The 22,966-nt window shown below is 40.8% G+C and overlaps 7 protein-coding genes and 3 non-coding genes across 10 annotated transcripts; 4 read left to right on the top strand and 6 right to left on the bottom strand.

Annotated features, from left to right (window-relative positions):
* Positions 1-1,071: 1,071 nt before the first annotated feature.
* Positions 1,072-4,155, bottom strand: SS1G_08341 (hypothetical protein; the record flags this gene model as incomplete). The annotated part of the gene is made up of 5 exons (XM_001590551.1): positions 1,072-2,321; positions 2,373-2,627; positions 2,675-2,849; positions 2,904-3,346; positions 3,828-4,155. 5 exons carry the CDS (start codon positions 4,153-4,155, stop codon positions 1,072-1,074), a joined length of 2,451 nt encoding a protein of 816 aa, XP_001590601.1.
* A 285-nt stretch (positions 4,156-4,440) lies between these two features.
* Positions 4,441-5,602, bottom strand: SS1G_08340 (predicted protein; the record flags this gene model as incomplete). The annotated part of the gene is made up of 3 exons (XM_001590550.1): positions 4,441-4,761; positions 4,863-5,059; positions 5,575-5,602. 3 exons carry the CDS (start codon positions 5,600-5,602, stop codon positions 4,441-4,443), a joined length of 546 nt encoding a protein of 181 aa, XP_001590600.1.
* A 1,391-nt stretch (positions 5,603-6,993) lies between these two features.
* On the bottom strand, positions 6,994-8,420 carry SS1G_08339 (hypothetical protein; the record flags this gene model as incomplete). Its single annotated transcript, XM_001590549.1, has 3 exons — positions 6,994-7,032; positions 7,326-7,441; positions 7,985-8,420. The coding sequence occupies 3 exons, from the start codon at positions 8,418-8,420 to the stop codon at positions 6,994-6,996; spliced, it is 591 nt and encodes a 196-aa protein (XP_001590599.1).
* Positions 8,421-9,737: 1,317 nt separating this feature from the next.
* On the bottom strand, positions 9,738-9,824 carry SS1G_14552. Its single transcript has one exon. It is a non-coding gene; the product is annotated as a tRNA-Thr (tRNA).
* An 809-nt stretch (positions 9,825-10,633) lies between these two features.
* SS1G_08338 (predicted protein) lies at positions 10,634-10,723 on the bottom strand (the record flags this gene model as incomplete). Its single annotated transcript, XM_001590548.1, has 1 exon — positions 10,634-10,723. One exon carries the CDS (start codon positions 10,721-10,723, stop codon positions 10,634-10,636), a length of 90 nt encoding a protein of 29 aa, XP_001590598.1.
* Positions 10,724-13,303: 2,580 nt separating this feature from the next.
* Positions 13,304-13,377, top strand: SS1G_14523. The gene has a single exon. It is a non-coding gene; the product is annotated as a tRNA-Val (tRNA).
* Positions 13,378-15,095: 1,718 nt separating this feature from the next.
* Positions 15,096-15,814, bottom strand: SS1G_08337 (hypothetical protein; the record flags this gene model as incomplete). Its single annotated transcript, XM_001590547.1, has 2 exons — positions 15,096-15,143; positions 15,194-15,814. The coding sequence occupies 2 exons, from the start codon at positions 15,812-15,814 to the stop codon at positions 15,096-15,098; spliced, it is 669 nt and encodes a 222-aa protein (XP_001590597.1).
* Positions 15,815-17,283: 1,469 nt separating this feature from the next.
* SS1G_08336 (hypothetical protein) lies at positions 17,284-18,911 on the top strand (the record flags this gene model as incomplete). The annotated part of the gene is made up of 4 exons (XM_001590546.1): positions 17,284-17,628; positions 17,687-17,733; positions 17,808-18,248; positions 18,296-18,911. 4 exons carry the CDS (start codon positions 17,284-17,286, stop codon positions 18,909-18,911), a joined length of 1,449 nt encoding a protein of 482 aa, XP_001590596.1.
* Positions 18,912-20,599: 1,688 nt separating this feature from the next.
* Positions 20,600-20,671, top strand: SS1G_14668. Its single transcript has one exon. It is a non-coding gene; the product is annotated as a tRNA-Gln (tRNA).
* A 397-nt stretch (positions 20,672-21,068) lies between these two features.
* Positions 21,069-22,233, top strand: SS1G_08335 (hypothetical protein; the record flags this gene model as incomplete). The annotated part of the gene is made up of 2 exons (XM_001590545.1): positions 21,069-21,562; positions 21,711-22,233. The coding sequence occupies 2 exons, from the start codon at positions 21,069-21,071 to the stop codon at positions 22,231-22,233; spliced, it is 1,017 nt and encodes a 338-aa protein (XP_001590595.1).
* Between the last annotated feature and the right edge of the window lie 733 nt (positions 22,234-22,966).

Raw genomic sequence — 22,966 nt, 5'->3', positions numbered from 1 at the left:
GTTTTGAAGTGGTTGAGGCTGTGGAGCTGCAAAGAGGTGGTTCTGAGTCAAGGGGAGGGCGGAAAGAGAATTAATCTGGTTGTACTGTGGTAGAGTGGAGACAGATACGGGGTAGGCAGGATTGAGCAAGTTTGGAGGATTTTGAATATAGTGAGGGTAGCAAGGCTGTTGGTGAGGTGGTGGGAGATCTGTTATCAAACCAAGAGATCTGCCAAAGAACCTGCCACGACATGGCGATGTAGTTCCACGACGTACTTGCTCTACCATTCTTTATGATGAGACTTTAATGATATCTTACTTCTATAAGTTGTTTATCTGATACGTTTGCTGGTTCAGGTGAGGTGACTAGAGTGAGCGACTATATATAAATTCGATCTATCAATGAAATGAAACGGATGCTGCTGTCAAATGGAGAGTACACTGATACTCCCTCAAACAAGAAGCATATGAGAATCTTCAATAAAGGAAGAGCCTAGTAATCCCATCCGAAGTCCTAGCGAATCGAACTCGTCAAAATGAGAGGAGCCTCGTACTGCCATATCTACTAGATAGATAGGGCAACGAGTGAGTAGAACTAAGAGATCCCCAGGAAAGCTTATGGTCAATCGTCTTGTCTCGAGCTTAAATTTAGATTTCTCCATGTTCCAAGGATTATTCAACAAAGAATTGAATTTACCACGAGATCACTACCAATGAAGTCAGAGATGTAACATTATTCCTTTATGATAGGAAACTCTCCTCGTTAGTAATCGGATCATTTCTTCTTTCAAAAGCTCCAAAATATCGAAGGAGAAATCAAAGGAATTAGGAGTAAACCGACATTGGTGCCTGGGTAGCTTCGAGAATCATATCATATGTTCTTTGTGCTTGGCATTTCGGACAATCTTCCGTACTTGCAACGACCAATAGTAATCCAAGCGTGCGCATGAAAGAGCCTCATAAACACCGATCACCGTAGAGAAGAAAAGAACTTCTCTATCATTGGTTCTCCTTAAAATCGTGTGAAAGTTCGTTTTGTACACATCGGGATATTCCCACCATGGAAATGACATAAAGCAGGCTTTACCTACACTAAGTAGAAGACTTATCTACATTACTAACCACACCATCGACTTTTGTGGCTGTCTTGCTAGTACCGGTAGTGTCCTTTAACTCCAAGGCGGAAGTTGCCTTAAGTGGTATTGGCGCAACAGATTCCAAAGACTCCAATGGCTCATCCCCTGAACAAAATAAGTCCTCTGCCAGCATATGAACTCTTTTCTTTCCTGCAACTCCAGTGGCACATCCTCCGATTTCTTGCCGGAAAATTCGACTGTATTCCTTGGCTCGTAATTGTAGCACTTCGTTGTCAATATCCTCGCCATCCCAGCCAATCATTTGCATCTCGGAAAGTTCGACAGGTAAATCCGATAGAAGCGTTTGTAGGGAACCTTTTATCAATGGCTTGTCTTTATGTTTTAAAGATAGATGTTCAGCTGAGTTTGCTGTGAAATCCATTGCCTCATCCGGATTGTTCATGTACTCTTCTGGCGGTGTATAAAGATCTGTATGGATTGTAGATAGAGCATCCCAGCTCTCAAAATGGGGATAAAGAGTCCAGTAGCCGCGTGTGCTCGCTAATTTGAGGACATACTCTAACCATGATGGATATGTTTTACTGACGTAGTTATTACCCAAAGAAGTTGGTGGATGTGAGCTATGTTGGGAAAACATCGTTCTGGCTGTGAAATCATGAAGTTCCATCCATTTGTCTCCAAAATAAAGAGCAGAGTTACTATTTGGAGCTTGCCATAAAAATGGACTAGGTTTTGTACTTGTTGATTTGGGTGGAGTAAATTCCGTTGAATCATTGAGATAAGTGATTGGAAGATCAAGACTTATCCCAAGCAAATCCTTTTGAGCCACCGCTCTATTATAAGAGTACCTGTACTCTAATAGCGCGAATTTGAGGTAATGGAAATAGAGAGGCGAAAGTTCGGCTTGGGGAGAGAGAACAAGGACATGGGCGAACATAGGATCTGCAGGCCAGAATGATTCCATGAATTTAATCGAATTTTCCTCTGCAGTAAGTCCGTGTTGTGGAATTCGATGACGAAGTGTCAGGAGACTACTCTCGCCTTGACTACGGCTTGGTGGCCACTTGAATTTTGAAAGAAATCGCTTGGTAGGTTCCTCCACATCGTGCGGTAATTCTATCGTTAATCGTGGTACATTGCTGGAAAAATAATCGGCATTCTTGAGAGATGTGAGTAACCTAATTAAGGATCCAGATCTTTCTGGCTGCGCGTGAACGATTACATCGATACTGATTTTGGTCCAAGCTATGATCATTAGCCAAATGGACACATGCTTTCCTTCAGAGATGCACTTACCACTCAATGAGGCACTATCCAATTGAACAATCCACATAAGATTTTGTTCAACATTCGCAGGGAGTTCAATCAGGGTTATGTCTAGTGCATTGGCTCGGGTCTTAAACGCCGAGATCAAGTAATCATTCTCATCCCCAGATGCATCGACAATAACAGCTTGTGGGTGGACAAAGGAGTTGATATGCTTAAGACCAGCAGAACAACTAACTTCCATTCGAAAATCTGAGCTCTGTAAAGAATAGTCGGGTCGTGCATCTAATCATGTCAGAAACATGCAACAAACCATTTAGATGATTTCATACCATGAAAGAAAATCTGGCAATCCTTATTAATACCATTAACGGACTTCAATATGTCCATAGGAATATCATCCCTTCCCATGAACGCAAAATGTACATAATTTCTTTCTCTCAAAGCCATTTCGCATGCAATAGGTAATAAAGTTGAAGCGCTTTTCAAACTCGAAGCTGCGAATAACTAAGAAACCGTTAGTAGTGAAACAATGACGTTGGGTTCCGGCCAAGGACATACCACATTATTGTTTACAGGATCAGAACCTTTGACCCTCGACATCGCATGTAAAGTTGTAGCCAATTGATAGAATCTAATGGGACCATTGTAGTCATGCCCAGTTATCTCGGCAGATTCACCATCTTTTGTTTTCGAGACATGATTTGGATTCGGTTGGGAAGAGGGAGCTTTCGGGCCAGCTTTTGCAGGTGCCGCTCCAGTCTGAGTATAATGAGGTCTCTGTCGCGGATTTTGAAGATCTGTCGGCATATTCTTATAGAAGTAATAGATCCCGATTCCAACCAATAAACATAATATAATCTTCTTAATCGATCGACGTTGAACATGTGGCTTTCGATGTTTCCAAGCCAATCCTAGTGGCACATTCGAGCCAGGCTTATGATCATCATCTCGTTTCCCCAATTCCACATCGCCGTGGAAAAGCCTTGGTGGGAGAGGCATTGCTATGTGCACTTCCCACCTTTATCAGAAGCGGACAGCCATGCGGGTAGAAAAGTAAAGTCGTGGAAGTGTGGAGCAGCGCGCGGAGTGTAGTGAGAAAGGTAGGAACTCGGGTTGACCTTTACATAAGGATATGCAGGCGAACGGTTGATGATAGCAGTGCGATGCAGCAATACAGAGAAAGAGGTTTCCCAGAGAAGACAACGATAGAGATGGAATGAAGTTCGCATTATTTGACATCATTAATATAATTAATTATGTAAGAAAGACTACATTGAACAAATGCACGGACCAACAAGACTGCTTGGACGCAAAGGTTATTCTGGCACCGGTCTGAAACACTAATATGAACCTCACTACTGCGAGGGTGAGAATTCTAGCACTAAATGGAAAATGAATGATATTTTAAAACTAGCTACCTGGAGAACTCTTTATAGCCTTATCCGATGAAAAATTATGTGATCAAAGGTGGTCATTTCTTACCTCCACAAGATTCCCCGGTCACAGGACAACTACCGGTTATCCTAAGACTACCCTCCCTCGGCTCTCTGATGTGTCGTTTGAACGCCATCCCTCCGCTGGTTATCTGATCCGTCGGTTGAACCCCTTTCAGAATCCGCTGTACATTAAAAATGCATGAGGATCTTGTGCTGGATGCGCTAAGTATACTGAGAATCCTAGCCATCCGTCCTGTCCCTCCGTCAGTTCTTGTAAGTGCTCGGTCCCATTCATTCACCAAGGTTATGGCCTCCAGTGCTTCTTGATCCCGGTTGTGTGTTCCCTTGGCCGGATCATTCTGTTCCTCGTCCATAAATTATCAATTCCTTGCTCGGTTCCCTGTGGTGCCAATCAACATTCTCACATTCTTGCAAGATCTAGCCGTCTTAATACATATCGGCCAACGTCTTTGTGAGATATATATTTTTGTTCCTAAAAGGAGCTAAAGTGTTACTATTCGTTTATAACTAAATCGGTTTAGAAAACATTTTGTGTTGTTATACATCCAAGGTATCAAAAAAGGGTTGAATAGATTGTAGATGGCATTAATCTTATATCAGGAGTCTTTTCGACCAGGCTGGGTTGTCAACTGACCTCTTCACGTAAACGTCGTTCTTTGAAATCTCCTGGCTTCCTGTAATTTCTCATTCCGATAATCCTGGGTTCGGGCGAGCTCACATTGCGGCCGGTTTAGTCTGCTCAAGCCTAATCTCTCGGCTTCTTGCCACCTCTTCTTGCTGCCTGTGAGCTCGGTTTTTGCGGTTGAAGCTCCTCCGGCAGTTGTCTCTGCCGGTTTTGCCTTAAACGCATCCGATGGCTTCACGATGTCTACCAGGTTGTCTCCTCCATCCGAGCTCGATTCTTCGGCCAGTCGGCTCAGTTGTTTTGAGTGCAATTTTTGCTGGTTTTGCTGGTTCTGCTGATTTTGTTAGATGCTTGGTTTATTCTTTGACTTCCTTAATTTTGGCCCTTTTCGAAGACGGTTTCTCAATCTCCTTTAAGCCGCCTTCATCTTCTTACGTTCCAAGCACCCACCCTCTCTTTGGGTTGAACCTTCCCTCCGGCTCCCGACTTCGCCCTCATTAAGAACGCCATCATTTTTGCTTTGGTCTCGGCGTACATTCTTCCTGCGTTTACTGGCACCTCTTCCCATTCTGCTTCCAGTTCCGCAAGTGTCGTGGATAGGCGTGGTTTGCCTGGTCTGAGTGGTATTGCGACTGATTCTTTGTTAGCAGTATGGTTGTCAGCTCGGAGAGCTACTGAGTATGAGATCATGGGCTTGGTCTCCGCTCGGTTGTGTGGAATGTAGGGTAAAGTTGGGTGAAACAACCGGCAGAGAAATGGGGCGGGAGGAAAATGTAACTTGAGTTTAGGATTTTCAAGGGCAAAACTGAAATTTGGTTTGTAATTATAGCCCATAACACCAGCTTCACTGTCCTTATCGTGTGTCTTGGCGCGGAACTTGGGTAATATCAAAATCCAAGTGTGATCTTTGATATAATTCTAATTTCTTGAGGAATTTCTCAAGTAGACATTTTCCCAGTTAAGTATAGCTTTGAAGAGCTCAATACTCGCAAACCGACTCGAAATGGACATTGGGCGAGCTTGAACAGAGATCCTCCTTCTGATTTGCTTTAGCTCTTTCATTCTCCGCCGACTGAGATTCCTTGATTCCAGGCTGGCTTCCCTCTTCTTCTTGGCTCTGCTGCTGCCAATATCCATTTAAAGTCACCCAACTGGGAGTTATAGCCGAGAAGCATTGGGTCGCGCTGTTGGAGGGACACTTACGCCTCGATGGTTGCCTTTTCCCATTATCTAATCCCGTCGACTGTGGCTATGAACGACGAGGCATATTAAGGATGTTGGAAAGATCGATATCAGAACTTCTTTTAGAGTTGTTTCCGCCATTCTAGGCCGAGAGTCTCCGAAGAGTCAGAGAAATACTTGAAGACGTGAGGTGCCAACTCATATTCTGCTGGTACTGGTAAGAGTCGCTCCAGTAAAAATCCTGCCGAAAGCTGGTTTAGCGGCAAAATTGAGAGATTCGACTCTTAAAATAAAGTATGCTATAACGTGGTTTATCAGTAACCGGAACACTTTTACCTCAATTACCCACATTCCATTAAAATAAAATTACAACAACACCATAAATTAGGATTGAATTATATACAATCTAAAGATCAATTAATGTTGGATCGAATTGACAAGTTCGTATATTATGTAAAGTACTACCGCATTTACTATATCGTTGTATAATAGCTTGCCTTCTTGCTAAAGAACCATCATTTATATATTTGTCGCATCGTATCTGATCTTCTACATTCTCTTGTTCTAATATACTATACTTATCTTCTATTGAACATATTTCTTCTTTTCATATTAAAGCTTTTCTAACTTTTTGATATTTGTTAAATGCTTTATTTACTTTATGGAGATTATGAACCTTAACAGTTAAAAGTGTATTTGTATAAGCTAAGAGCTTTGTACCCTTAGCTAAAGCTGTAATTGTTTCAAATATTGGAGTATATGAGCTCCTTTGATATCGAGTAATATGACTTTTCATTAAAATGAATTGAAAAAGAGTTTCAGTTGAATTATAAGGTATTTGAGATTGTTATATATTAAGATTGGCTGATATTGATCTATTTGATAGAGTTCTTCTTCGAATATCTAGCTTTGAAAGTACAATTTCCGGATTAAATGAGATTAGCCTAACTCCGCGGAACCTAGCTTTATTATTTGATATAGATATTATTTCGATATATATAGTTTTGAAGGTTTGAAAGAACTCGGTTTTGATAATATAAATATTAAAATATTGGGTGGAAGAGGCCTCTATATTGACTATATTACTACGCGTGTAGGCATCTTAATGTAACGATACTGTACTGGAGGCAGCGGCTGCCTGAGGTTTCGTCTGGTTGGTAGTTGTGGGTTAAGGCTTTATCACTAGTCTTCACTTGGAAGTGAAGTCGTTACTAGATCAAGTAGAATGTAGGTAAACTAATTGATAACTAAGTTGAGCACGAAGCTCCTAAACTATGAAACTACTCTGACTATATACTGAACAATAAAGGGGGCCCCTAGAAGCTTTCTGGCTCCTCAAGACTCCTTATCACGCGATTTCTGATGGTGCGTGCGCATACGATCTTCAGGTGACCAAGATCACATAACGTGGTTTATCAGGACCCTGTACATATCAGGACCCTGTACACTTTTACCTCAATTGCCCACATTCCATTGAAATAAAATTACAACAATACTATAAATTAGAATTAAATTACATACAATTCAAAGATCAACTAATGCTGGATCTAATTGACAAGTTCGTGCATTATGTGAAGCACTACCACATTTGCTACATCGTCGTATAGTAGCTTGCCTCCTTGCTGAAGAATCACCATTTGTAAATTCATCGCATCGTATCTGATCTTCTACATTCTCTTGTTCTAATATATCATGCCCATCTTCTACTGAAAGTACTCCTCCTTTTCGTATTAAAGCTTTTCTAGCTCTCCAGCGTTTACTAAGTACTTCATTTGCTTTGCGGAGATTATGAACCTCAGCAGCTAAAAGCGTATTCGTATGAATTAAGAGCTCTGTATCTTTAGCTAAAGCTGCAATTGTTTTAAATATTGGAGTAGGTGAGCTCCCTTGATGTTGAGCAATACAACTTTTCACTAAAATGGATTGAGAAAGAGCTTCAGTTGGATTGTGAGGTGTTTGAGATTGCTATATATCAAGATCGGCTGATATTGATCTATTTGATGGAGTTCTTATTCGAATATCTAGCTTTGAAAGTATAATTTCCGGATTAAATGGGATTAGCCCAGCTCCGCGGAACCCAGCTTTACTATTTGATATAGATATTGCTTCGATATATGCAGCTTTGAAGGCTTGAAAGAACTCGGTTTTGGTAATATGAGTGATATGCGCCTTGATAAAGTTCTCGATTTGTCGACTATATGAATACTTTAAAGGACCAAAACAATCGATATCGAGTGGTTGAATTAAATGTGAAGAATGAGGTGGTAAACTAAGTAATATAATATCGTGTTCCTTGCAGTATTCCTGAAATGCTGGCGATTTATGACTTTCATGCCCATCAAGCACTAACATTCGATATCTACCCACTTTCCTACTTTCAGTATGTTTGTTGAAGTGCTTAATCCATTCAAGACCTGTCTCGTTATCTGTCCATCCATTGATAGTAGGTTTAATAAGCCAATCGTATGGTAAATCACCTTCGGTATACCAATTTGAAAGATGGTATTCGCCTTTTACTATCAAAAACGGAGATATATTATGACCTTCTCTATCAACACAAATAATCGCTGTAGCCCATTCTCGATTGCCTGATTGTATAGCTTTGCTTTTTCCACATCGATCAGCTTTAGTAACTACTATATGTAATGATATTTGTCCCATCATAAAGCCTGTCTCATCGAAGTTGTAGAAATCGCAATCCAGAATACCATATTTGGCCCGCATATTCGATACCAATCGAAACCATCTTTCAATAAGCTCTGAATCTTCACAGAGAGCTCTTTGAAAGTCATAAATGCGATTAAAACGCATCTTTAATTCTGTATGTCGTTTCACAAAACGATGAGCCCAAAGCTTTCCAACCTTCTTCGCACCCTACGTTTCGAGTATATAATTCGCCATATCTTCCACATCACTTATTCGAGGATTAAACCCTCTTTTATCCATATCCAATATATATTGAAGAAGCGATTTCTCCTCCAATTCTGTTATTTTATGATTTGCTGGTCGACGTTCAATAAGAGGCAGAATTCTATTCATTCTAGAGGTAAGGGTAGTATGAGGTATATTATAGAGTTTTGCAGCTTTCCGAATACTCAAATTTTGAGATGTACGAATAGCCTCAATAGCTAAATTGATTCGAGCTTCTTTTGAAGTAGTTTGCATAATTAAATATTGATAAATCGCGTGTTGAAGTTGAAAGGTGATAATTGAGGTAAAAGTGTACAGGGTCCTGATATGTACAGGGTCCTGATAAACCACGTTACTAATTCGATGAAATCTGATCGTGTTTGCACACGGCCTAAGCTCTCCTAATTAATCAGTTTGCTACCATCGTAACACCATCAATCCTAATGGTGAATCGTGACAAAAATACTAAACTAAGAAGAAAAAAAAAAGGAAAACAAAAGTAACGAGTTTTCCTGTGATTAAATACAAACGGGGCATGCCACGTGACCCGGAGGTGTGAGGCGTCACAGATAAGAATATTAATTATATTAATCAATTAATATAACTAATATTTAGAAAAATAATAAATATATAATTAAAGTAGTTTCATAATTTAAGAGCTTCGTGCTCAATTTAATTATCAATTAGTTTACCTACATTCTACTTGATTGTTACGACGGGCTACACAACTACCAAGACACGTGATCATAGAAGCATAAAGGACTATATAATCAAGATAGATTTCCTTTGCATACAGCTTCATGCTCAAGATCAATCATTTTAGTATACTCTACTATTAGTTACGAATTGCATTATTGTCATTACTTTAAGTCCCTGCTTGACGCCTAGTTATAAACCACCTCGAGAGCCTAGAGCACTTCCACGTGATCTAGACGGCAAACCTCGTAACATTGATCTAGTAACGACTTCACTTCCAAGTGAAGACCAGTGATAAAGCCTTAACCCATAACAACCAACCAGACGAAACCTTAGGCAGCCGCTGCCTCCAATACAGCATCGTTACATCCGGTTACTGATATGTTCCGGTTACTGATAAACCACGTTAACAATTTAAAACAGGTTTAGTTAATTCGTACTAGGTAGTAGCTATTATGTTGTTTCCTTGTTGAATAAGCTTAATGGTGCTCAACTCCAAAAGAAAGCCGCAAAAATGTTAGTTGCCCACTACTGGAATCGAACCAGTGATCTTAGCATTTCCGAATTCGACGATACGAGTGCTACGCGGTACCACTGCGCCAAGTGGGCTCATGAACTGTTGTTGTGATGCAGCCCTATGAACGTATATATCTACTTTTGTCATCTGCCTCGGCTGTTCCCGCACTATGACGCCCGCCAACTTAACTAATCGAAACTCAATTGAAACTTCAAAATAAGGAGATAACGGAGCAATCAGCCTCATGTCAAAAAATTCACATTATGCTACAATGTTGAGCCCACTTCTTTTTAGCTGTCCAATAATATAGGAAATTAGTACTTTTCTTTGCTTCAATTGCTGTTCGTTGCAATATTGGTTTCATCTCGGGTTACCCTAAGGTGGCTTTGTGGCCTGAGGCATAATATCAACATCAGAGAATTCTCAAGTATGGACCCAACTCCGCAACTTCGAGTAATTAAGTGCGGGTCGATTAAAAAAATCCTCAGTGTTCTACCCCGCCAACAGGAAGGACCCTATTCCTTAAACTTTGTGGGTTCCTCCGTACATTCAGTTTAATTCCAGAAGATTGAGTTGGTGGGCGGTCTAAATGGGGTACAGACGGATGACGAGAACAAACCATGCAGTCCAACTGAGAGGTCATTATTTCGTGCGAAATATAACATCATATGGCCAACAATTTCTTACAATGAGTAATTACTGAAAATATAAATGCACTTCGTTTTATGATTCCTTTACGGAAGAAGCGGAACTCATTCTACAAGTCATCCATGGTAGCTACGATTTTGCAGATCACAATACAGTTACCAATACCTTTGCGAACATAAGTCTTGCCTATCTTTATCATGTTCTTTGCAATTCGTTATGCCGTTCAGGATCGAGAGCTGAAGGTCTAGTCACGTCAGTCTGCGTCGGCGATGCTGGGCCGGTCGTTGCGGAAATCAGTTGACACTTGAATATCTGCAAGAGCAAAAGAGGTCTTAGAATCCATCGTGAATCACAATTTCTAGCCCCATTCTTCACAAATATCTCCGGACGGCATGCCCGCAATTTAGAAAATGTCTGGACTTCTGTTGCGGAGATTTTGGGGTAAAGTAAATTAGTGAGACTGCCTTGGTCTGGATAAGTTTATCTCGTTCGTGGGCATACACGTAACACTTCGGTAGCAGTTTTAGTATTATGCTATTATTCGTGAGATCGAGGGGACCATGGAGATCCCAAGTCCTCTATTTTAGCAAGCTCGCTGTGCAGGATTCCTGCGATTCGATGCAACAGTTTGCTCATAGGCTAGACAGAAAGTGTTGACCTCCTGGGATCTTGGCAGCATATGCATATATAGTACATATGCATATAAGGAGCAAACAAAACTCAACTTTTAATTCATTCTTTCCTTTTTGGTATACTGTTTGTTTGCTTTCAATATTTTGATTTCAAAGCACTTTAATTCCGAAGGCCGAATACCCAACCTATTCCTTCATTTTTTTGAATATATGCTCGCAGCTTAACTGCTTAGCTAGAGAATCAATCAATTCAATCTGATACTCTTTCTGGTCTTAAGAAACCCAACAGAAAGTTTCACAAATTGGACCTTCCAGATATACTCATAACTTTTAGTAAGATTAATGTTATCAAAGCAACCAATTATCCAAATGAACTCAATGTCCCTTAAATGCCTAGCTTTCCAAGTGGACTTAATGTTCTCAGAAAGATTTAACGATGAAGATTGAGTAAGGGACATCGACAAGCATGGCCAAAGTCTACTGAAAGGAATATACAGGAGTGGTTTCAAGCAGGAATGCCGTGAGGAGCATCAATACCCACCATTTGGTCTAATACATCATGAGATTCCAAAACACCAATTCAATAAAATAGAGCTGAATTGAAAACAACCATCCGGGGATAATATTGCTGATGGTTACGTTTCAACGATGTCGTTTATGTTGACGTGAGACTCTAGGTAAACACGTCCTGCTCCGTCAAGAACAACCATCCCCCCGTTGGTCGCCCTTTCAGCCCTAAACCATGCTATATACCAGCCGTGGAGAGCTAATATCTCGTTGATGATTTTGCTCAAATATGGTATCAAAGAGTCAACTATCAACTTTAGCGGTGAACTTTAACAGCGATGAACTTGAACGATGGGTTAAACGTTGACGCTCGGCTTAAACGATGGACTTTGACGCTTGACGCTGTTTATCCTAATACAGATATAATAATAAAATATTCCTCTAGACTAAGATACCTGTGACTTAATTCGAATATTCTGATACGTGTCTATATCATTCACTGCATGAACAAGTCCCATATATATCGATACTTCATCTCGCTTTTCAATTCGATGCTGACCAACATTGGACCAACAATTTCTTTTCTCCAGCTCCTAGCTCTCCCAGCGCTTTCTGTAAGAAGATGCGTTGACTATCGTATCCAACAATCAAAGCCTTTTGAGTATTGAAATTGTTTTAACCGTGCAGTAGCTCTTTGGAATGTTGTTTGAATGATAATATATTAGGACATCTTAAATGATTCAAAGTAAGTCTAGTACCCTACTTCTGGGCCACCCCCTAATATGGGCCACTTTCCTCACCAAAAATGACGAAAATCGATTTATATAACTTTCTGTTACGACAGGTAACAATTAGGTCACAGGATTAGTAATAACACGTGATGCAAGGACTCGAAGAGCTCGAAGGCTTGGCCTCTCGAGCCCTTCGATCGAGGAGAGCGAAAGGATCGAAGCTCGATCCCCTCGCTCCCTTCGAGCTACGAAGCATGAAGGTCTATATAATCAAGATGGATTTCCTTTGTATAGAGCTTCGTGCTCAAGATCAATCATTTAGTATACTCTACTATTAGTTACGAATTGCATTATTGTCATTACTTTAAGTCCCTGCTTGACGCCTAGTTATAAACCACCTCGAGAGCCTAGAGCACTTCCACGTGATCTAGACGGCAAACCTCGTAACATAAAGTGCTTTGAAATCAAAATATTGAAAGCAAACAAACAGTATACCAAAAAGGAAAGAATGAATTAAAAGTTGAGTTTTGTTTGCTCCTTATATGCATCATGCAATATATATGCATATGCTGCCAAGATCCCAGGAGGTCAACAGTACTAGACTTACAAGTTCATTTTGAACATTAGGATTGTTGAAAACATTCAAAGAATATAAGATATCCAAATCATTTGAGATGCTGAGTTTATTTTGAACATTGGACTGTTTTGTTTACATCTAGACTACTAGCTATAACTATTGGACATTCCTTGATTTACTTGGAAATCCTTCACTGAAGTAGCTTAACAGAAAAAAATATACAGCTTTTCCACATAAGGATTGTCGTTCTTACTGAGAAAGAGACTGGTCACTTACATGCTTTTGGTTTCAACCTCAACCTTAATCGTTTAAGAGATAAAATGAAATGCAATAACTTTAATAACAGTAAGATATAACTCTTGTTACCGAGGATTTCCCGAAGCCCCCAATTTACGATTACGGAAAAGGCGGCAGAGCGAGCCAAAATTTAACTTGAATATAATATCAAATAAGAAACTTTCACATATATATTAATCGGCCGGATGGTGTAGTTGGTTATCACGTGTCCTTAACACGGACAAGGTCCTGGGATCGTGCCCCAGTCTGGTCACATTAATCTTCTCTTTGGGGCTTTCAAAGCTCTATTTTTGCAACATGTATGGGGCATCCCAAGCAATTGAAGTGTTCTGAAGTTGCGTTTCTCTCTTCGCTTTTGGTTGTGTTTAGGTGTTTTTGAAAATAAGCGAGCAATTTTGCGGGGCAGAAAAGAACACGGAGTAGGTGATAAGGGGATGCGATAAACATATTGGGGGTTTTTTTTAGGGGGTTTCCTTATCTAACTGGTACATAGATAAATAGTTAAGTACTAGGTATCCTATAACAAGGACTCGATATTTTATAAATTGAAGGTTTTTGATCATGAATTATCTCATCCTCAGACCCTTCTTCGCTTATCTAAAATCTATAAAATCAGTTAATAAGTGTTACGAAGTAACAGCTGATCTGTCCATACGAGCTCGGACCATTTGGAAAAGCAAGGAGATTCACATACAAACTGTATGGCAATTGACTCATGTGGTCTCCCCACCTTAAGCAAGCACAGACATCGAATCTGATCGAAAATACGTGATCAAGGATTCCCATCGAGCTGAGGAATCCCACTATGGTGGGAAATATTCCCACCTTGATGGACAAGTGTCCTGGGGGATCAGGGTGAGCTAGGATAGTATGTGTCCTAGGATAAAACGTCCCAGGATGATAATTGTCCCAGGACAATTATCCTAGGAGTTAAATTATCCTAGGAGACGAATCGTCCCAGGATTGTTGTCCTGAGGCAAAGAAGGATCACGTGATAGAGCCCTGGGAGCTTGTAAAGCTCCTAGAGCTCCAGGAGCCATAAGAGCCTTCAGAGCTCCTAGGGGCTCCCTTTTCCATAGGTATATAGTCAGAGTAGTTTCAAAGTATAGGAGCTTCGTGCTCAACTTAGTTATCAATTAGTTACCTACATTCTACTTGATCTAGTAACGACTTCACTTCCAAGTGAATACCAGTGATAAAGCCTGAACCCATAACTACCAACTGACGAACCTCAGGCAGCCGCTGCCTCCAGTACAGTATCGTTACAAATAATTCCTTATCAAAAAAGCAATCAAAAGCTCTCAAATCCTCATAAAATTTAATATTTTATCTTACTTTGATAAAAATATAAGTCATTTTAGTATAAAATTATTAATAATTTTCTTACAAAATTATAAATTTACTATAAAACATTATAAATCTGTTATACTCCACAAGGGTCTGAGAATGAGATAAATCATGAAGGTTTTGAGATGTGTTGGTGCACGTGATCCTCTGGCGCTGTTCGAGATATCTCGGGAGTCGGCCTTACGAGGGATAATCTTCGGAAGCTAGGCTTGCCTCAATAACTTTAGGCGCCTGTGTGATTTGGAAGGAACTTTGTACCTAAATTATTTCTACATCATCAGCTTCACGTCCAGTTTTTTCTGTACGATATCACTTACTCATGCAATGCGGCCTTTTGCGCCACGTTCATCGTGAGCCATCACAAAATTCAGTGGCATTAGCATTCTTATCATCTGTGTCATAGTTATACAGCTACAAATGGAAATCGTTTCATTATTGCTTGAGTTGTCGAGAAGTCACCGAGTGGTAGCAACAACAAGAGCCACGCTTGGCATAGTGGTAATTTTCGTCTCATTCGTATATTTAGATACGGCAATGAGAAGATCCGCAGTGAAGACTCTTGTCTTGGCTCTTAACCGGAAACCGATCAAGACGCCAATCCCACCTCCAAATCCGCGACAGAGTTCAAGCTCCTTCGACTTTCCCCATACATCGCGTTATCTCTACTCCATCCTACCGCAATATGGTTAGAAAATCCATTTCACGAGAGTCATGTAACTTACTGGTTCTCCAGTAGGCTCGAAGCTGTTGATCAGTTGGCTCTCATATATGAGGTTGGGATTGCCTTTGATTTCGGTGTCCAACGCCTCAACTCCACCATATTGAGTTGCGGATCGTTTCGCAAATCCATCAGTATCTAACTTCCCCTCCTGCTTTAGATTTTCTACCTTTTTCTCCACAGTGCTTCGTACATATTCTAAGTATGGAGGGTTTCCTGGACTAATAACATTATCGGCAGCGAGAACGGTTCCTTCCTTGATCAAACCCAATTGTTCACACAACTTCAGGTCAGTCGTGTACGCTGGCTTATAATGATCTAGAAACATCATATCAATGGTCTTCAATCCACGGGAATGTAGTTTTTGTATTCCCTCGTTGCTAGGACCAACGACCACCTCAACAAATCCTTCAAGACCAGCAAAACTCACCAGCGCACTGATAATTTTCGCGAACTTTGGACTTCTCTCTAACGAGTAATACTTCTTCCCTCCCGCAGCTCGTACTGCGGATGCGAAAAGTATCGTGGAATATCCGCAATATCCTCCTAGCTCGACCATTATTTCAGGTTTCTTTTCTCTGATTATATTGGTAACAATTGCTCCTTTGTTCTCCCCCACGTTCATGAGGTATCTTTTCGTTCGCCCGTAATCATCAATAGCTTGCAATACGTTTGCTGGCGAACCTTGAATTTCGGATCGATCAGGATGATTTTGTATAAAGTCAACAAGTTCTTCCTCTCGCCCATCGTCGAACTACATGAAACATTACATTAGCAGTGAAGTATACTTGGTCTTAACCAGGAAACCCACGAATATCTCTTCCTGCGAAGCATAACATTTTGCCTTGTCGAATTGAGCCATGTTGTTGTCTTTGCAAAAGTCGCAGAGAGCAATGCAATACTTGCTATTGGGCCTGTTCGCGGAACAACGATTCTAACCGCAAATATCCGGAAGTGGCATAGTGAAGACAAGATGTTTCACTGCATGTAATCTTCCGAGAATTTGTGGCCTAGCTTTCTAGGCATTGCTGCCGTGTTCGGATCTTGATTTTCGCATATTTGAACAGATGTTGGTGTCATTGATTTTTTGACATGTCGTATTCGGTGTTGAATTCTAGTCGATTATCAAACCATCTTTCCACATGCATATATCAATTACATCGATGCACTAAGGCGCACTAAGGCTGATTTGACTATGGTTTTAGCTTGAAAAGGCATGTGGGGAACTTTGTTTACCAAATCTATGAACAATACCGGTACTTTTCAAAAACGTACAAAATAGGACAGAATTACGGAAATGTCACCTACAAGTTGTAGCAATCTACAAGATAGCAGATAGTTCCCAATGAAAATGATAAGCAAAGGCACGCCTCCAACCTGTGGTAGTACGAACGGGTAGATGCGGATGCCGTACTACTATACCAAGTGTCAAGATTTCCGACAGAAAAGCTTTCCAGATAGTGTAAGGCGAACCATCGACTCAATCTACCCGAGATCTGGAACCAGCTGATCTTGGGGTCATGGAATTCGCTCATGCTATGGTATTGCATGCCAGGGGCGGGCCGTTTTCCTGGTCTTTGCATTCTCTTCGCGCTTGCTTAGTGCATTTTCGTTACTGCACACTGTATAGGGTCGGTTTCGCCCGGTAATTCATATTCTTTGTATTAGCTTGTTCCTGGCCCCGGAATTGATCTCGAGGTAGTCTGGAAACGTTGCGGTGGCTGAACCGCTCTTGGTTAGCGTGGGGTGATAATGTCATAGATTTATTTTGTGGACTGGCTATTGTCACCTTGCATGTTCGACTGAACAATTTCCGTACGTCAACTGCTCGCATTTGACCAATATCGCTATGTTACTCGAAAGGCATCGGTGTATGTTTGATAAATCTGCGGTGTACTAATGAGACATAGTATGGCCTTGGGGTATGATGGTGTATGATGGCGCAATATTAGCAAATCTCATAGTAAAGTCTTAGTGACGGTGACTTCGTCCTATCTCTGCCTTGTGTTGTTTAAAAAGCCCCCTCTCCCGAGATCTGTTTAAGCATCCGCAACAAGACTTCCCACAGCACATTTCATTTAAGATCTTTTAAATATGTCCGACCTCAAAGCGACCGTTTCGGAAACCACAACAAGTTCCGGTCATGCCGGATTCCATGTTGAAGGTTATGAGAAAATTGAATATGACTTCACTTTTATTGATGGTGTATTCAATGTCGATAATCCAAACCTTGCGGACTGCTATACCCACTGGGGAAGATGTTTAGCTGTCACAGATTTGAACATCTATAATGTATATGGAAAGCAAATGGAAAAGTATTTCGATCATTATAACATCAAACTGGTCTTACATAAGACAAAGATCGGAGAAAAGGCAAAAACCATCCCTACGTTTTTGAGTATTGTGGATTCCATGACCGAATTTGGAATCTATCGCAAAGTTTGTACTCTGACCGACAATTAATAATTTATCAATTTCTGTTCTAACATAACTTTAGGAGCCAGTCCTTGTTGTTGGGGGAGGCCTTGTCACCGATGTTGCTGGGTAAGTCGCATGCGATTGCAATTCAATCTTTTCGAAATCATGTGACTAAAGCCCGATAACTAATTGTTTCACAGGTTTGCATGCGCAGCATATAGGCGAAACACCAATTTCATTCGTGTTCCAACCACTGTCATTGGATTGATTGATGCGTCTGTATCAATTAAGGTTGCAGTGAACTATGGCAACTACAAGAACAGACTAGGTGCCTACCATGCTCCAATTCACACTTTCCTTGATTTCACATTCTTGCGAACATTGCCCACGGCCCAGATCCGCAACGGCTTTGCGGAATTGATTAAGATATCATCATGCTCTCACCTCCCCACTTTTGATTTGCTGGACAAGTACTGTGAACAGCTCATCAACAATTCTTTTGGCCGAGCCGATGGATCTTCAAAGGAATTGATTGAAGCAGCAGACAAGATTAACAGAGAGGGTATTTATGAAATGTTAAAGTTGGAAACACCGAACCTCCACGAGATTGGTTTGGATCGTGTCATCGCCTATGGACACACGTGAGTGATCCTGCTGGTATAGATCAAATTGTTGCTAACGTCGTTAGATGGTCACCACTGCATGAACTCGTTCCTGATACACCGCTCCGACATGGCCATGCAATCTCTATTGATATGGCATACTCAGCAACACTTGCTAATCAAAGAAAGCTCTTAAGTGATGAAGAGCATCGCCGTATCTTGAACTTGTTTTCACGCGCAGGTCTTTCAATGGATCATCATCAGTTTGATGAAGAGCTTCTTCAAAAGGCTACTGCCGCCATTCTCAAAACACGAGACGGCAAATTGAGAGCTGCAGTCCCAAATCCACTTGGGTCTTGTAGTTTCCTCAATGATGTCTCTGCTGAGGAAATGAATGAGGCTTTACATCGCCACAAGGAGCTGATGAAAGGGTACCCAAGAAATGGAGAAGGTTTAGAGGCATTTGTCGACGCTTCTGACACGGGTTATACCGAAAACGCGAAGAAGGAGGAAGAAAGAGTGATTGAGATGGCTGCGAAGAAGGCTAGTCAGCTAAACGGCACTAATGGTCATGTAAAGGCAAAGACGAATGGTAATCACGTTGCTCTTACCAACGGAAAGGTGAACAGTATTGTTAATGGTCATGTGAATGGCACATTAAGCAATGGCACATTTAACAATGGTACGACGGGCTCCTATTGATGGATGTTTGGAATCTAAGAGAGAAGGAAGCTTTTTGAGTTTTATCATGTTATCGCTATGAATATGACACATGACTTGTATTATTTCTTTAGAACTATGAAAATTCTCTGGAAGATGGTTATAATGCTTTTAACCTTATGACACATCCATTTATTTAAGTGATAACAGCGGATGTGTTTACGATTTAGCGCATTCACTGTGTCGAAGTCTGTATGCAGTGAGTACTTATACATCTACAGTGTCACTCATTGCATTCGCGTGCTGTTGGGTTTCTTAAGACCAGAAAGAGTATCAGATTGAATTGATTGATTCTCTAGCTAAGCAGTTAAGCTGCGAGCATATATTCAAAAAAATGAAGGAATAGGTTGGGTATTCGGCCTTCGGAATTAAAGTGTTTTGAAATCAAAATATTGAAAGCAAACAAACAGTATACCAAAAAGGAAAGAATGAATTAAAAGTTGAGTTTTGTTTGCTCCTTATATGCATATGCACTATATATGCATATGCTGCCAAGATCCCAGGAGGTCAACACGTGCTTCGGCGTCGTGGTAACGCGAATATATTGCGGATTGTTGGTTTCTCTTCTGTATGCCAACAGTACGATATACAAAGTTGAAGATATGGATTTACTTAGTTACTCCGTCGTGTTCTTGCATTAATTATATTGTTGATTCCAGATACCAATAGCGTTAGATTCTTCTACGCAGAGGTTCAATCATTGTGATTGGAGAATTTCAACCTAGAATCCATATAAGGATATATTTAGGGTTATTATTCTTTTAACGAAAGGATAATCTTATGTTCAAAAATCTCGATTCTGATAAAGATCTTGATTCTTTCGGCGCAAATACCTTGGATTTGTTGTCTCCGATATTTCATGCGAGCTGGTCGCAACCACGGGACTAGTGTTACGAGGTTTGCCGTCTAGATCACGTGGAAGTGCTCTAGGCTCTCGAAGTAGGTTTATAACTAGGCGTCAAGCAGGGACTTGAAGTAATGACAATAATGATATGCAATTCGTAACTAATAGTAGAGTATACTAAATGATTGATCTTGAGCACGAAGCTCTATACAAAAGAAATCCATCTTGATTATATAGTCCTTCGTGCCTATGGTTAACTAGGAATCGTCGTTCCTGGGAACGAGCGTTCCTGGTTGTTCCTAGGAACGTTCGTTCCTCACCGTTCCATCACATGTTTTATGGTCATGTGACATACTAATCGTTTTGGACGTAACAACTAGGGAGATTCTTGCTATGGAAGGGGGATATGAGCTATTGTTCATTATTTATTAAATATGCCTAGTTTTAGATATTGGTGGAAATATGGTTTGTGGGTTAATACTTGTTGGTATTTGGTAAAGATGGGGATATCATATTTAGTGATGAGAAGGCTACTTATTGAGTCACTTGGTATCTATTGAAACCGTACGAGGAAGAGCTTCCTATTTCGATTCCTAAAAAGTTCGTGGTGATTTGGGAGGTTGATGGATGTGATAGTCGCTTTGAATTTCATTGATTAATATTTTTAATCATTTTAATCATTATAAATAAATTATGATTTCTATTAGAAAATGATTAAAGAATTTGGCCTTGGAGATGGGCTTGAAGTTGGGCCCTTGAGTAACAGGAATTAGTAAATTTTATATACTAAGATTCGGGGAGTGATTAATAACAAGATCCCAACAATGGTTGTATGGTGTAATGGTCAGCACGTCGGATTCTGATTCCGGAGATATTGGTTCGATTCCTATTACGACCTTCTTATCTGAAGGTTGTTTGCCAATTCAGTTCGATTCTGAATTCCAACCACGTTTTTTTGGAGTTTTCGAAGTTTTCCACTTCGTTTTCGAGGTGCCCCACGCACCTACTAAATTTGCTTTTAATTCTCTAAGAAATACTAGCCTCCCCACTTTTACACGCATAGATCTCTGATGCATGTGTCATATTACGTAATCTAAGCTGAACCCCGCGCATCGGCCGCATTTTTTTTATCGATTAGTTTAGTGCGGGCGGTTTAAGGGTGCCGAACTTTTGATTCAATAGGGCCGGAAGCTTTAAATTTATTTCTCCCGTATTGTTTGTCTATTTCTTTTTCCCAAAAACTACAGCATTTCTACCACACTATTTGACAATCATATACAACGAAATTTAACGATATGGCCCCATCAGCGACATCCCCTGCTCCAGAAGAGACGCCAGACGCCACCGTTCTCACTTTGCGAAAAACCCTCTGCTCAGAAAGCACTCCACTCGATTTCCGTATCCGCGCCCTTTTCTCACTCAAACATCTCGCCTCTATCCCATCTTCATCCTCTAATATTGCCGCTATTGAAGCCATCGCCGCTGCATTTACTTCTCCTTCCGCACTTTTGAAACATGAACTTGCCTATTGCTTGGGTCAGACAAGGAATCTTGAGTGTTCAAAATATTTGAGAGCAGTATTAGAGAATCGCGAGGAGAATGGTATGGTTAGACATGAGGCCGCGGAGGCATTGGGTGCGTTGGGTGATAAGGATTCTTTGCAGTTGCTTAAGGAGAGACGGGATGATACTACTGAGCCGGTTGAAGTGAGCCAGACATGTGAGTTGAGTGTGGAGAGAATCGAGTGGGAGCATTCAGATGCGGGCAAGGCAGAGAAGCTACGACAATCGTGAGTTGAATTTTCATTTATTCTGAAGAATGAGTATTTGCACAGAGCGAATGGGAAATGCGCTCTTGCTTCCCATGCAACAGACCGTTTTCACTGATTTCCTGAGATATATTTTGTATCGCAATACTAACAATTCTTGTAATTATAGGGATTTCGCATCAATTGACCCAGCTCCACCAACCGCAGAAGGAAACTCAGGGTCATTGTCAATCGAGAAACTTGAGGAAACATTGTTAGATACCAAAACCTCTTTATTTAAACGGTACAGAGCCATGTTTGCTCTTCGAGATCTTGCATCACCTCCTGATCTTCCCACCGCCGTTCCCGCTGTTCTTGCCCTCGCAAAAGGTCTCCATGATCCATCCGCACTTTTCAGACACGAAATTGCCTTCGTTTTTGGGCAATTATCTCACCCAGCATCCATCCCTGCTCTTGTTGGATCTCTCAGTAATTTGGAGGAGGCTAGCATGGTTAGACATGAGGCGGCCGAGGCTTTGGGGAGCTTAGGTGACGAGGAAGGTGTTGAAGACACACTAAAGAAGTTCTTAGAAGATAAGGACAAGGTTGTGAGGGATAGTGTTATCGTTGCGTTGGATATGGCGGAGTTTGAGAAGAATGGGGAGACTGAGTATGCGTTCATCCCAGAGAAGGAGGCTGTTGCTGCGGCCTAGTTGTTTATATTCTCAGAAATTCGTCGCCTGTATTTAATTCAAATGATGGCTGGTGCCAAAGTGCTTGGGCCATTAACATATACAAAATTTCCTATCAAACACTGGATATGAAGTCCAATCTGCACATGATATAATTCGTGAATCGTCAAGTACGTTCATTATGAGATTTGTCAGTATTGAAGAGACAGTCGTATCCAAAATCGCCGGATTACTTGTTACCATACCTTTGTGCGGCATTCTGGGTATGGCGTTTTACTCATTGCTTGATCCTTTGGTCGCAAAATCGAGAGAAAGAATGATTCTTTTGTCCTTGTCTGGATTGTATTCCGAGGGGGTATCTAGAGGTAAACTTTGATCGGGGATATTCACTCTAATAATACGAATGAAACAAAATGCGAAGGGAATATAATACCTGGTAACCTTAGGATAGATAACCTTTTAGGTTAGTTACTTCACAACAATCATACAATCATGTATCAAACTGATATTCTTGTTGCGAGTAGAACTCTCCAAAAAGAACAAACATTACCATAATCTGTGAAAAATATAAGAGGATCTCGATGACATTTTGAAGCTCACTTTGAATATGATGTTCTTAGAAAATAAACTAACCTTACCTTATTTCTGCATTCATGCAAGGCCGAAGCCAAAAGAAGTTGCGCTAGTCAAAGACCCATCCAGAGCCATCCAATCCAAAGATAGCGCAAGGCTGCATACCTACCTACAGACGGCT

The sequence above is a fragment of the Sclerotinia sclerotiorum genome, genomic scaffold (assembly GCF_000146945.2).
Source record: "Sclerotinia sclerotiorum 1980 UF-70 scaffold_11 genomic scaffold, whole genome shotgun sequence".
NCBI classification, from domain to species: domain Eukaryota; kingdom Fungi; phylum Ascomycota; class Leotiomycetes; order Helotiales; family Sclerotiniaceae; genus Sclerotinia; species Sclerotinia sclerotiorum.
The sequence above is the reverse complement of the archived record's forward strand: the minus strand, read 5'-3'. Positions and strand labels throughout refer to the sequence as shown.